Consider the following 15,733-nt stretch of genomic DNA (forward strand, 5'->3'; position numbering starts at 1 on the left):
CAACACAAACATAGTGTCACATGACTCCACAACTTCCAATCTCTTGGTAAAACATTATATTTCAAAAATAAATAGTTATCATTTTTATGCAAATGCCCATTTTAACTCCTGGTCTGGAGAGGTAAATATTCACAAAGGAAATCTGCGTCAATATTGCCTTTGGGGTCTTATAATTCTCCCAGTCACCAGAAAAAACTGTTTATGTAAAAATTTTGCCAATTATGCATCTCCATTAGGTATGTCTACCATATAGAAACTAATAATACATTGAAAACAAGGCACATATGCTATGGAGATGGCTAAGCATGTAAGTGACTGTCACACAAGCATGAGGAATTGAGACCTCGGCGAATCAGTCCATGTCCCCAAACCCAGCAGCAGGCATTATGGAGAAAGATAATTTTGCATAGACAAATTATTGAGCTCCAGGCTTAAAGGACTTGTCTAAAAAAATAAATGCAGAACAGTTGAAGAAGATACCAAATGTCCATGTCTGTCTTCTGCTCATTGGTATAAACATAAGGAAACAAAAATCCATAAACCTGTACACAAACCCACATGGTAAAGTACATGACCTACACATATATCTCACCACCTTAAGACAATTGTATAACACATAGGTATGTATATATGTATCACATTAATTTTCTAATTATTTATAAAATATTATATACTATGGTAAATTTTCATTATCAATAACACTAGATTCTGGTAAAGCCGAACATGTCTAATTTGGAATCCTCTAAATGGAGGAGTGAGGACAGTGAAGATCTTAATAGATAAATGCTTTGAAAGATGTTGCTCAGAGCAAGCACTAAGTGTGTGATGAAAATTAGCACTTGGACTAGAATCAAGGACTAAGACCAAATGTAGATTTGCAACAGTAGATTTAATTTGTGTTAGTCTTTTCTTTCAAACACACTAATAAGTAGAAAACAGAACTGAGGAATTCTTGTTAATGATGGTCCAAGGCTCATTTCTTACCCCAATGCAAACATGAATGAGAAAATATATGGTGCCCCACATGTCCTGGATGACTTCTTGCTGCCTGGGCTAGAGTTTCTTTCAATGTGTTTGTGCTTCAGTTTTATCAAAAAGTTATTTTGCCATTCACTGTGCTAAACATGGTCAATTTAATCATAGTTAGCATGAGATCTCTTCCTTTGAGAAGGTCCCAAGAGGGTGCCAGGAATGTAGGTAGATAATTCAAGTGTCTTTACAAGGTAATTCCTTCACATAAAAATAGCTCTTGACTGCAATCTAGGGGAACAAGCTGAGAAGGCACTTTTTTGATGAGCTGCTATCTTTACAGATCACTAAATCGCAATAGGATGACACGTATACATAGCAGCAAGAGAAAATTAGAATTCCTGTGGGTTAAAAATAAAAATAGGACTTTCTCTTCTAGATATCTGAAATGCACAATATTATATTGATAGCTTGTGGATCCCACTGTACAGTTACAAATTGCAGAATTTTCTAATATTTGGCAACTAACAGATAAATGATTAGTACTTAAAATCAGCTGATATCTCCTGGTATGATTACAAAATGATGCATGCATTAATTAAAACATTATATCTTATCACAAAAGCATATATGGTTATTATATCAATAACATCAGGAAATTTTTCCTAATTACTTAATATAACTTCAGGCAGAGATCATATTAATAACTTTATCACACAGTCAGTGACCACTGCAAACAGGTACAGTGTGGTGCTCGCAGAGTGGCCCTGCTGCTCCAACCCAACCAAGAAATCATTGTATGAATAATGATAACTTCTACACTCTTTCTATAAAACTTTAAAAATATGATTATATTTATATAATTATGAAATTATATTCTTGCAAATAAGAATTAGGTAGGGCTAGGGAAATTATATAGAAGTGCAAGCACTTATTAAGAAAGTCTGATAACTTGGTTGGAATTTACATAAAGCATGTATGGTCAGACATCATAGCTCACATACAAACTCAGAATGACTATAGAGAGATGGAACAGAGAGTCAGCAGAATCCCTGCAAACACACAGGCAAGTCAGCCTGGTATAGTCAGAGGAGATATAATCTGTCTCATACAAGGTGTAAGGTGGGGACCAATATTGCCCTCTGACCTCTATAAGCTTGCTCTCAAACACACTCAAGCACAGAGAGAAATAAGAAAGGGATGAACATCATGTTAAAATGTGGAGAACTTCACATTTTATTCTTCCTTAAAGAATAATAAGAAAGAAATGCTGAAATATCTAATTCTGGTGTCCCATTTTCTCCAAACCAGCACTTTGTAATTTATTTAAGTACTGAATATCTATATAGAATTTCATCTAGAAATGGCAAATATTCTTCTTTTAAAAAAAAGTTTCATTATTTATGGAATCACCCTTCTCAAATATGTTTTAAAGTGTATAACAAAATATTAATTCCTCTCTTTGTGGTTAAGAGAATAAGCAAAGACATTTCTTGTCTATAAAAATTAATAGAACCGAGGTATGTTCCCAAATAACAGGATGTTTAACAATGTATTTTTAGATTTCCTAGTACTTTGGGAAGCATGTCCAAGGTAGGCAATTGAAATTGAAAAATAAGATGCAGGAAACCAAGCTTGTGAGACGTTGAAATGAAAGCAAAAAAATTATAGGTCTAACTCTTCACAAAGCTGATGATGAGAGCTACTAGCTATAAGGACCATCTCTCATTACCAAATACATGATTTGTGGCTGTCAGTCAAGATCCTTCACTGCCACCTGATCAAGGATGAAGAAGAGTGACATTGGGTAGAACTTTGCAATTTCTGCCCTCCCATGTACTCACTATTCATCAGCAGATAAACACTTAGAATATTCCATGGCATGGATTTTTGAACAGTGCTACATGTTTAAGAGTGAAGAATTTCAGGGAAAATAAAGCCAGAATGCCAATGAATTAGTTCTATGAACAGTATGTATATCCTAGAGCAATGAAAGTCTTTAGTTGGAAAATTTTTCTGTGAACACTAAATAGGTAAGAGAATTTCTTAGAATTTCTTATTTTCTGGTAACTGTAATTTATTCCTGGCCTCCCCTCCCCTCAAAAAAAAAAAAAAACTTGAGGAGGGTTTTTTTTGAGTGTATAGTTCCATGGTGCAATCCATCCTGGTGGAGAAGACATGTTGATGGTGAAATGGCTGGTCACATGGTGTCCTTGGTCAAACACAGAACAATGAATGCTGATGCGTATTGTTCTTTCATTTTTATTATTCAGTCCAGAAACCAAGTTCATGAGAAGACACCATCCATATGTGCAATGAGTCTTCCCAACTCAATCAACACAGCCTAGAAAATTATATATAGGCATGACTGGAAGGTCATTTCTATGGTGTTTATAAATCTCATCAAGTTAATAACCAAAAACAAATTGATCAACAGGGACAGTAGGTGCTGACAGTGCAAACTGCACTTCTATTTTAACAGGTTGGTCCTGACCATGAAAATGTCATAGAAAGATATAATCTGTGGTTCAGGCAATATATATATATATATATATATATATATATATATATAAGATTTAAAATTATGGATATATGGAGAGTAGATTGAAGTCCCACTGCAACACCTTACAGGATATGATCTTGATTCAGTTTTCTATTCAGCTAAGCTAACAACACTTCCGCAGTGATGAGTACAAAATCCTCTATCTTCTTTTTCAATGACTGAAGTAAGGGACAAAGTGAAACCTCGTCAAGTTGGAATGGGGTGGATGTCTGAAATCCTCACAAGGACACACTGATTAATATGTTCTCTCTCTCTCTCTCACTCTCTCTCTTTCTCTCTTCACCACTCCAATATGCATTCATAGTACTTCTGATTTTGCCTAAATATTGCTAATGGCTGTAGAAGGAGAAATGTTAATTTTCTTTTCATTGCTTCCTGATCAGAAAATATCCTACCCTTGTTGACAGTCTTTGTGAACATCAGTCCAGGTCATACACAAATCTCAATGTGCCAGAAGCCAGAGGAGAGGAGGAGCTCATCTCTCCCAGATGATTGTAATAGAGGCTCAGATGGGGTTGTAGAATCATTTGGGGGAATAGTATAACCTCAAAGCTCTATTTCTGTCTACTAAAATGCTAGTGTGTCTGCCTGTTTCTGTGAATTAAGTCTATTTTCTATAATTTATTGACCATAATCTACAGTTTACTGATCAATAACAGTGGACAATGGGAAATTAAGCAAACTGCTGTTCTAACATAAAGGGACAGACAATGGCCTCTCTAATACAGTTAGCTTGGAAGGCACAAACCTACAGACAGAAAAAAGTGAAGGACATTCCCTAATGCTTATAGTTCTCTGCTATGGGCTAAGGAATACACTGGGCTTATCAATTAATTAAAGACTTGAGAAAAATATTTGAATCATAAAAAAATAACATCAAGCTAAATCCAAATGTGTCTGAATATATAAGATAAAAAAATTTAACATTATAAACTTCATTAGTCACTGGATGCTGTGCCATTCAAATTCACACAGTTTGCCTTAGATTCTTGATATGATATTTTAATGAGACATCAGTAAAATGAATAGCTTAGGACACAAGGTGTAAAACTGCCACTTAATAAACAGGAAATAAATCAAGAAGAAGATGGAGAAAAGACAGAAACAAAGAGTATTGAGAAGGAAGCAAGGTATGAAGAGGGAGATTTGAGGAGAAAGTACGTACAATGTAGAGGACAGCTGAAAGATCAGAAATATTAAGATTAAACCTGAAGAGGATGAAACCTGTATACACTGAGCAGGAACATAATGGCGATGGTCAACACCCACATTTTGTGTAGATGGTGGAGATAGTTCTCCTATCCTATACATGCCTAAACTCATATTTTTTTCTCAGCTCAGAACATTTCCTCCCCTGTTTCTTATATTTAGTATTGTTACCTGGACAATCTGTCCTACCAAGTATTCCAGTGTTCATTACAGATTGCTCTTGTAGTTTCTCTTCTAATGGACCCTGCATGTCTAATTTCTATGAATTGGAAGGTATTTCCTGTAATTATGGATTTGTGGAATTACTGAAACCAAGAGATGTGGTTTAGAGACAGGCAGGTCAGAGTAATAGAACTGGGTGGATATTGTGAAGTGTCTTGATGGTGAATGATCAGTGGCAAGTCTCTGCTGCAACAGAACTTGCTGGAAAGCATAATATATGGTGACTACACAAACAGTATATAACAAATCAGAGCTGAAATCCAGCAGATTCTCAAATCTTCTCCTACAACCTCTACACAGCCATAAGTTCAGGGGAAGACATCCATAATGCACAGGCTACATGACCTCACAGAAAAAGGACTAGAGACCAAGGAAAGGCAAATGGTGTCAGGTAGGAAAGAATAACAGAAAGAAGGAAACTTACATTCATGCACAGAGGCCAAAGAGTGCCAACTAAATACTATTCTCTCTGCAAACTGACTCATTACTTCATGCATTTGCATATGTGTATATTTTATGCAATGCTTGTCTTTGTATGTTTGTATATGCTTTTTCTGTACTGTGTGTATATGCATGCAAAATGTATGATGTTTGTGGATATGCATGTGATTCTTCTGTGTGTTCATGTATGGAGAGGAATCTTACACATACTTTGGTAGACTTGTGGAGGTTAGATGCCTTAAGAACAGTGCGGTCACATAAGAATAATACTACATCCAGCTCTATGTGGGTGCTATGGAATCAAGATCAGGTCCTCAAAAAACAAGGACTTTAGTTACTGAATGATCTACTGAGTCCTGCAAAGTAGCTTAAACTCTTTTACTTGGGCATTCTTGAAAGGAATATTTCTGCTACAAATATAAACTGATAAAAATGATACACACACAATTTTGTTGGCATTTCTGTTCTTTTTATGTCTTTACTACTAGTGGTGCTGCACTGAAAAGCTCAACTGATTCAGCAGAGACACTTAAAGAATATACATAAAGACAAGAAGTCAGTATAGAAACATTGGGATTTATTTTTGAAGATCAATTACTAAAAATAGCACATCATCCTGAAAAATTCAACTCTTGAAATTTTCTTTCCACATAGTAGATAACTAAAGGGATCCCTTATCAATTTCCTTTTGAAGGGGCCAGAATCCATGGTATTGAGAACTAATTACACATTCCTTAATGTCTACTTCACATTTCACTGAACGAAACCAATGGAATTTGTAGATTAGAAGATTGCATCAGAGTGATGGATACAGGCAGTGTGTGATATATGGTATGATGCATCTATGAAATGTGTTGTGTTCTGAATATGGCCATTCTCTATATCAGAAAAGAACTTCACTTTAGAGCACTGACCACCTCTTGAGCATTTATTTCTCTCATTTGTCACAAACAATTGAACCATTTGCTGAGGACATTTTAGATGCAAATATGGGCTTTTGTGTCCTTAGTAGCTCATAAGGTCCCTGTGCCTTAATTTTCTTTGTCATTATTCTCTTTGAAGAACTGTGTGAGCAGTACTTCCAAATGTCTTTCTTGGGTTCCTTACTAGCTCTTACCTGAGATGCTGTAATCATCTCATCTAGGTTTCTTACCAACACTTTGTTCTATTCTGTTCTGAGCATCATTAATCCTTAAATTATAAGGTTTCTGGGAAGTATCGGCATTATTCTTACCTGGAAAGCTTTAAAACCTGACTTTGATACTTATCACTCATAAAAAATCAAATATGGGGTATTTAAGATGGCTTACACCATAAAAGTGCTGACCATGTGAGCACAGTAAACAGAACTGTTAAACGAAATCCACCTAAAGGTGAAAGGAGTGAATCAATTCCACACTGTTGGTTATGACTTATTACACACTGTGGTAAGCATAAACTTCAAATGCACACAAGGAACACACAACATGAAAACTTGTGTGCACACTGTTAAAATAATATTTCTGCTTGTTAGTAATGTGAATGTAATCCCAGCACCAGAGGATGCCTAGGACTAACTTAATGCCTGCCAAGAAAAACTGGTGAACTTCAGAAAAATGGGAGAACTTGTCTTAAGGAAGCAATATAACATTCTTAAAGATAAGATATAGTCTTATCTGTAGTATCCATAGGCACAAACAAACATGTTCACACATGGACATACACACACAAAATTTAAAGGAGGAAAAATTAAAATTTTACCATGCTAATTTGATTTTTAAGTTCCTGTCTCTCACAATGTGGTTCACAACTTCCTTTAATTCCTTGTTCTATGGTGTCTAATAGCTGTCTAATACTTGGTTCTGCTGGCAAAAGGCATATGTGGTAGTGCATATGAATATGTATATGTTTACATGGAAGCAAAATACTCTTGTGCCTAAAAATAATTGCATCCTTAAAATTAAAACTTCACAGTGAAGCTGCATACTTTCAATTTTAAGGAAAAAAATCCATGCTAGCCTACTCCTCTGTCCCTTTATCAATACGCAGCACACCCCTCTTTTATTTGACTGAGTTTGCTCAAGCCTCATCTTCAGGTTTACACTCCTCAAGAGAACATGTAGATGCTTTAGTCAGTGGAAAATTCCCACTGCATGTCGTCCATAGCACCAACACTTACCTGTGTTGCAACATTTTACCCTGACGTGACTAACAAATTATTCTCCTGACTGCCAAGTTTTTCGCTGTACAATGAGGTCATGTAGTATAACTTAACAGCTTACCACACTTTTCCTACTATATAGAAACTGAATTTTAAGAAGGAAAATATACTTGAAACTAAGTTCATTGGCAAGTTCTTCAGATGAGTAACATGTACCAACTCCAAACACTTATACCTTTTTGACCATATCTAAGAAAATGACATAGCTGTCTCAAAGTCATTTTACAAGAGTAATGAAATAAATTTGCCCTTAAACAAAAAATTGGTCCATAATCTAGCATAAAGAATCCAAGTGCTTCTTTATATCAAATCTAAAGCAATGAGAGAAATTTATTACAGCAATTGAGTACTTAGTTTGCAGATTATGGAGAAAATATTCATAAATATAGCATAAAGAAAGTTTTAAAAATAATCTCAAATTTATAGTACATTCAGAAGGCTAAAAAGGTTTTCGCTTTTACTTTTATTTTTTTCAGTTTGCACGTAATGTTATGCCCAATATTGGCCTGCTCTGCAAAGAATAAAACAACAAAATAAATAAATACCAGGCAGTAGCACTGGCAAGGCAATCTGAACATGTTTCATTTTACAGATGACTTCTATTTGTAATTTCCACAAGAGTGAGAAATAATAGTTATTGAAATAGCAACATGAACTAATCACATCTTAAAAGCAAGATTCAGCCAATACGGAGTAGAAAAATCTGAGTCGAAAAATCTGAGTCTAAGATCGAAAACTCTTGCTAGAAAATCATAAAATCATTCCTCATTCACCTGCTTGTTCAGTAATTTAGTAATATAGTAATTCAAATAAAACCTGAAAAAGAGGCAATGGATCTTATTTGAGGCAACGAGATTACAGAAAGTGCTACAAAAAAAGAGATAAATAGGGGCACTTAACCTAGACTGAAAAAATTCAAGCATATATTTGATTTATTCTGTGACAATTTCATACATATATGTATGTCTTGATTCTTACTGTCTCCATTCTTCCCTCCCATGTTCCTAAATACTCCCAGATATTTCCAGCACATCCCAAACTAGAAAATGTGTGCTTGTGTGTGTGTGTGTGTGTGTGTGCAGTTGGCAGATAATGAAGAAATTTTGAGAAAATTGTACTGTAGGTCAAATTAATAAGCAATGCAAACAAATAAATCCAAGATATGTGAGATAATATGGTTTGCTTGTAAAATATAAAATTCCAAATTTTATTAGGAGAGATATTGGCAATGATATTTAGATTATACAAAGCCAAATCACAGCTTTCACCATGCTATGCATGATCAGCCTTCATAGAACTACCTGAGCAGAACATTGGCCTGACACTGACCACTGTTTGGTACAGAATGTCAGCAGAAGTGGCCCTTCAGGCATTGGCCAGTCCTTGTGTGGTGTGGATAAATCAGGATATTCTAAATTCCTTCCTAAGATTTTCATCATCCTTTATCAAACTTTTAAATAAAAAGTATAAAAATATGTAAATTCAGAGCTTTTCATTGAACAATGTTATATGTACATTTGTGCTTCAAGTCTTAATATGAATGCTTTAGGTATCTTCCTTTTTCAAGTAAGATTCAGGAGTCATGCTTGTGGGAAACTGCTAGTTTATGCCCTTCTTCAAGCTCAGGTTAGAAGGCTAATCTTAGAGAGCCTTTGCCAAATTCCTACAAACACTATACAAACTACTAGCTAGTGACAAGACATTTGTGTTTTAAAGGGAGGTAAAAATAGTTGCTTCCCAGTTTTGAAGTGCATTGATCTCAAACACACATAGATGAAATAACCAGGAAGAACCTAACTTCTGCATTTTATAATGATAAGGTATCACAAGTGCCTAATTACATGATTTGGAAGATACTTTGTTGCAAAGATATTTGTGTTTTAAAATGGTTTTAATCCAGTTTTTAAGTGCACTGATTTCAAACACACATAAATAAAATAAGCAAGAAGTAACAAGGAGGACATATTAAAACTAACCATTGTCATAATAATTAAACCCAAGCTTTCACTCCACAAACCATGTTATTAGGGGAAATGAATAAATTTTATAAGGTCACCAGGCAATGGTGGCAGTGTTTTAATGTATGAATCAGGGTCCTTTTTAAATGAAAAAAGAAGTCAGTATGGTTTCCAATGAGTACAATGCAATTTCTCCTTAAAATTTTTAAAATGCCATTGTTTTCTGCTTTATTAGGAACTAAAACGAGCCCGCCTTCCCATCTGATGTGAATAATTATTACACACGAGTCATATTTCATCATAGTCTGGGTTATCAGGTGAAAACCATTGAATTAACCCTTAAAAATTTACAGATGGTTCAAAACTCTGATCATTTTATGATAAATGGACACAGGAAAGTAAAATGATTCATCAAAGAAACTGAGGCTTGTTAAATGATGGACAGATAAAAGGGAAGACTACAACTGGGAAGGTGGCCACTTCCTAGAAGAATGCAGGTGAGAGCAGAGATGCTTCAGTAGATATTTATCTTCTCCTAAGTCATCTCCTTGATTATGAAATCCCTCCTAGACTTCTTAATTCTTATTTTATAGTTACAATTGTTAATTTCCTTTAGAAATAGGACTAATGTGAAGAATATGGAAAGCAATTTCATGTTGATCATTCAAGATCAAAATGAGGTAGTTTGAAAATAGGAATAGTTTTCAGATTCTACCAAGTGAGCATTACAGGGTTCCCTTACTTCTAGTAGCTATAGAAGACCAAGGAATCTTTGTACTGTCATTATCCACCCCAAAGAACAACACAATCACAGTATCATTCAACCATTTGGGTTGTTAACAATCTTCTGGTAATTCAAGGTTGCATACCTCTTTACAATCATGATCAATATTTTTGAAGATCTTTTGAAATCCAACATGCAAGAAAAATCTAAAACAGGCACTTTTATATTCTTATTTAAAATCTCTGGTAGATATAACAATGAGTAGCAATAAACTTCAGAGAGGTACTTTGTGATTATGCTGGTTTTTAAAAAAATATAAAATAAACTATAATAAAATAAAAATTACACCATGCAGTATGTTTCTTTTAAAAATGATACTAACAATATTTATACATGTGTTTCACAAGCAGTCCCCCTGTTTGAGACCCAATATTCCTGTCATGACAAAATTTAACTTGCCTAATCATAAATGAGTACCCTTAGTAAAATATTTTGCTGTCATACAATTTGGAGTAGACACCTATCTCAATTGCTGGCTGTGTTTTTCTGTCCTTTCTGTCTGGAAAGGACAATAATAGGTATTTGACCTCTACTCTGAGATATCACTGATATTAGAACTTCTTACATGATGTCATCTTGTCTAAATTATTCAATCTCTTAAGTCATACCTGTGTCAAAGAAGTTTATTTCAATTTTTATGTTACAGTGGTATATATCAATATTCATAATTAACCAGTTCCCTCAGGATAAGACCAATGTATACACTGTAGCTATATAATATCCTGAAAGTCTACAATGGGGGAATATCCAGAGGATTTTATTACTGGTAGGTAATTGGTTTCTTACCACAGATTCATAGTATTTATATTATGGCTGGTGCATTTTTAGCTTGACTTTGTTTTCATTATTCTTAATTAGAGATTTATAATATTTGTAATTGGGAACTATGAATTTTTCCCTGTAGAATGAATGCCATGTTTGAGACAGAGTATGAGAAAATCAAACATGCATACAATGAGATACACACTACAGTAATAAGAGCAACATCAAGTTAATTAAAAAGTTATTTTTTAAGAACCTGCACACTACAACTTTACAACTATAACTGTTCACCATGGAAAAACCTGGGCACACAGTATGTCTTCAAGGCTGCCATTACTAAGGACACTGGGTACTCTTTAAAATTTAGGGAAAATAAATTTTAAAATTTCCCACAAATCAAATAAAAAATAAAATAAAAAATAAAATTCCTTGGAAAGGAATTCTCAAATACATGAAATCATGTATATGAATGGGAGTGGACTGTACATCAATTGCAAATCTAATATCTACATTTGGTGAATAAAATTTGTGCTTAACAGCCTAGAGAAGCTGAGAAATAGTTGAGATTACCTTGAGAGGCTTTGCCTTATAGACTCAGATGACCACTAATACACATAGATTTCCAAATATGTGATTGCTAAAAAATAATTGTTTACTATATGTTTACAGCTTTCACAGTACAGTAAACTTCCACCGGTGGTCCTTAAGAATACAGACTATAAAATACAAACAACACTTACTCAGTTGCTAGGTTGCTTGAAAGTAGAGGGTGCAACTGTCAGTTGAAATTCTAAAGATCATTATCAGCAACTTTCTTTTTAAATGCCTTCAGCAAACTTTGTAACTACTTTGGCTATGACAGACTGAAGTCTTAAACCCATGCGATGTAGTTTTATGTACATTATCAAAATACATTGACGATAGTTGAATTAACTTATAGAAGATATGGCTCCAAGAAGGAATTTTCAAGAAGGATGATACTTGAAGAAGCCAAAGTCATGTACTTTATCCATTTCAACCTTATCCTTCACTTCCAACTTTTGGATCTTCAAACTATTCATTCTCTCCATTTAACATTGTGTACCAAGGGAAAACACAGATCAGAGTCACACCTCTGCAGCAATCAGACAACACTGACCTCTAGTGTTCCAGAAGGTAGAGAAACAAACTCAGTAGCAAAAATTATTTATCCTGACTAAGACTCTTGGGTCTTTCTCTTGCCAACTTGGGAATAATTTCAGGGAGAAGAGTGGAAGAAGAGGTGGAGGAGGAAAGGACAACAGAGGAAGGAAGGGGCAGGAAAGAAGGAGGAGAAAGCAGAACAGAGAATTAAAAGTACTTGACTGCAACTTGCCTCCAAATGTCATGTAAAACAATTTACTAACTTATCCCCACCAGATGGAGAGGGTAGCCTCTTTTATCCTTCTTTATAAGACGACCTTTAAGAAAATGTTACAATTATAAGTTATGAGTTTTCCAATCTTTAGATGACAGAAACACTGACTCTATTTTTAACATCTATCCACCTGTCTTCCTTCTGGAATGCAAATTCTATGATGAGAGCCTCTAAGGATTTAAAATCATGCAGAAGGATCCTCCGTAGTAAGTCTTCTCTATTTCTATTTGTGTTACTGATTCTGATAACATGAATAATAAAATATAATTAAGTTGATCGAATCAGGATAATATTTCAGAGGTTCAGTGTAGTAGTAAAAAATGAGGGAACAAACAGAAACTTGAGGGACTATGGTAATCTACCCTTGCAAAGGACACAGATGGCTTAATTGCATTCTTTCTCATTCAGGAGTTCCCAGAGAAGCAAAAAACTTCCCTTGAACTGCACAAAAACACAACTGGGCAATTGAGCTTGAATCTTTCACAGTTTTACTGATTTTTTTTCAAGTTTGACAAACTGGATTTTATAAATATGTAGTGATGGCGGCAGATTTCTAGAAGTCAAATATTACTTCCTTTTGAATTATGTTTCTCTTCTTGCAGGAGTCGAAATATGGGTATCACACTGCATACTCATTCCTTCACTGGCACCAGGATTTGGAGGGTGTGTGTACTAAAAGCCCCACTCCTGTAATAAGACAGTCATTACTCTCCTGGTGTAACTACATTTGGGCTGCGATTCTTAGGCCCAAATTCCCAAACCCCTTAAAAAGAAGTTACAAACTGCTCCCATTTGAAACCTTAGACCTAAGGCAGTGGAAAGATCTATGGGCTTAGGGTGGAAGTAGAGGTAGAAGTGATCCGGGAACATTTCAAATCCTTTGGAGCTGCAGTCTCCCATTATCACCTACATTGGTGACTCCGGAGCTGTCTCTGCTCTTTGAGGCTTACTCTCGGTCTGCCTAGTGGAGCTAGCCTAAGTGAACTTTATGATTCCAGTGAAGGGCAGGCAATCCAGCAAAGCAAGCTCATTAGAGCTCTGCTGACTTTTGGAATGGTTAGAATGGTTAAAATAGACTTTTTATGTTTTCACCCTGCTCTTTCCTTTTACACAGAGCATATACTGTCAAACAGTAGATACTTTTTCTGGGGAGAGTCCTATCCCACCTTCCTTCCCGGCCCCATTTCCAAGTACTCACAATTTGTCGCTGTTAATCCAAAATTCCACAAGCCAGAGAGCACCAGAGTAAAAACGCTGTTCAGTCTTGGTACAGAATCCATTTCCCCCAGTGAGCGATCACTTCCAGTGGAATCCCAAAATCACGGCACGAACCTTGATTTTTTTCTTTTCCTATTTTATTTCTCTTTCTCTTTCGATGTTTCTTTTTCTCACAGCCTGTGTGTGATGTATATGTTCTCTTCCTCTCTCACTGTTTCTTCTCCGCACAGCCTGAACCCCTCCCACCCCCTGGCCCCCCCTCTTCTCCTTCACTCCATCCTGCTTCAGCGCTTCCTCGGAGATGCGAACTCCAATCAACGTTTATAGTTTCTGCAACTGTCACTTTCTGTGCTTGCCTTCCTGGCCTGCCTCCTCTTCCGCCGAATCCCCTTCCTTTAAGGGTCAGATCCAAACAGGAGTGCAGCTCTTAGCACCCAGTTCCACCAACAAAAGAAAGCACTTCATTTGTACTCTAAAGCTGTATTCAGCACCAGAGTGGCAGACAGCTCATTCCAGGAACCCTCTGTATGGCCCCGCCCCCGACCGAGCTGGCTGCGTCCGAGCCCGCCCAGTGCTGACTTGAAAGTGTGGCCTGGGCGGGTCCTTGGTCTATGGCAAGTCCCAAGCAGACAGCTCTGCTGCCAGGAGCTTTGATTACTTGCTGGGGAAGCAAAGAGAAAAGGCTCTCTCTCTCTCTCTCTCTCTCTCTCTCTCTCTCTCTCTCTCTCTCTCTCTCTCTCTCTCTCTCTCTCTCTCTCTCCCCCTTTTTTAAACTTTTATTTTATTTTATCTCTTTTCCTGGTTTCACCTCCAGAAACACCCTATCCCATCCTCACTCCTCACTCTCCCTGCTTCTATGAGAGTGCTCCGACACCCAGTCCTGCCTTCCTGCCCTGGCATTCCCCTACACTAGGATATCGAACCTTCACAGGACCAAGGTTCTCTCCTCTCACTGATGCCCTCCTATGCTACATGTGCTGCTGGAGCCACAGGTCGCTCCATGTGTACTCTTTGGTTGGTGGTTTAGTCCCTGGGAGCTCTGGGGGACTCAGTGCTGAGCTCAGTGATTGGCTGCGCATCCACATCTCTATTTGTCAGAATCTGGCAGAGCCTCTCAGGAGACAGCTATATCAGGTTCCTGTCAGAGAGCACTTCTCGGCATCTGTAACAGTGTCTGGGTTTGGTGTCTGTATATGGGGTGGAAGCCCAGGTGGGGCAGTCTCTGGGTCACCTTTCCTTCAGTTTCTGCTCCACACTTTGTCTTCTATGTCCATATTTCCTCTGTGCATATTTTTTCTTTTTTTGTGCTTCACTTGGCCTGTGAAGTATATCTTGGATATTCTTTCCTTCCTATCTATGCATCCCAGCTTCCCAGCACTCCTAACCTCCTATCTCTTCTCTTTTCCTTTGTCCCAAATTAGGGGCATTTAAATCAGGTTTTTGAACAAAGTTGAAGTGATGACTAGAGGAGTGGAATCTTAGGATGATGGATTTTTCCCGTTCAGAACTTGTCAATGATCTAACCTGATGCCTAACGCTTTTTTCTTCACTTCACATGGTCAAAGAAAGCTTGAATTGTGTAACTCAATTTCCCCTGCACGGATGGATGATTGACTGATATTGATCTAAGTGGGATTCCTGGTTTAGCCTTTCAGGGACATAACAGCTCCATTATTTTCTGAACATCCACATCTGCATGTCTCTTTGATTGCTCTTGGCACACTCATTTTACAAGTACTGCAGGGCATTGGTGCTATGGGTTCCAAAGAATAAAGGTGGTTCACTGGCATAAGAGAGAAAGGTTTTAAAACATAATTTAAAAGGCAGAGGCTGGAGGTTGAATAGAGACAAGTGTGTGTGAGGGTCAGGTGTGAGCTCATGGCTTGTTGTATGTACATACATAACAGAAAAGAAAGGTGTTGGTTGCTTTTTCTGGGGTTTCTTGGTTCTTTAGGTTCTAGTATGCATATGGGAACTTTCTTGCTTTGCCATAGATCAACTAATTTTGTGT

At 36.6% G+C, this 15,733-nt stretch overlaps 1 protein-coding gene across 3 annotated transcripts in view; it reads right to left on the reverse strand.

Moving 5' to 3' along the window:
• Positions 1 to 13,784, reverse strand: part of LOC127697757 (contactin-associated protein like 5-3) — an 826,357-nt gene extending 812,573 nt beyond the window's left edge. For all 3 annotated transcript variants that reach the window (XM_052201048.1, XM_052201047.1, XM_052201046.1), the window contains exon 1: positions 13,703 to 13,784. In XM_052201048.1, the coding sequence (XP_052057008.1) occupies positions 13,703 to 13,784 (82 nt within the window). The remainder of the gene's footprint in view (positions 1 to 13,702) is intronic.
• Between the last annotated feature and the right edge of the window lie 1,949 nt (positions 13,785 to 15,733).

The sequence above is a fragment of the Apodemus sylvaticus genome, chromosome 12, assembly GCF_947179515.1.
Source record: "Apodemus sylvaticus chromosome 12, mApoSyl1.1, whole genome shotgun sequence".
NCBI lineage: Eukaryota > Metazoa > Chordata > Mammalia > Rodentia > Muridae > Apodemus > Apodemus sylvaticus.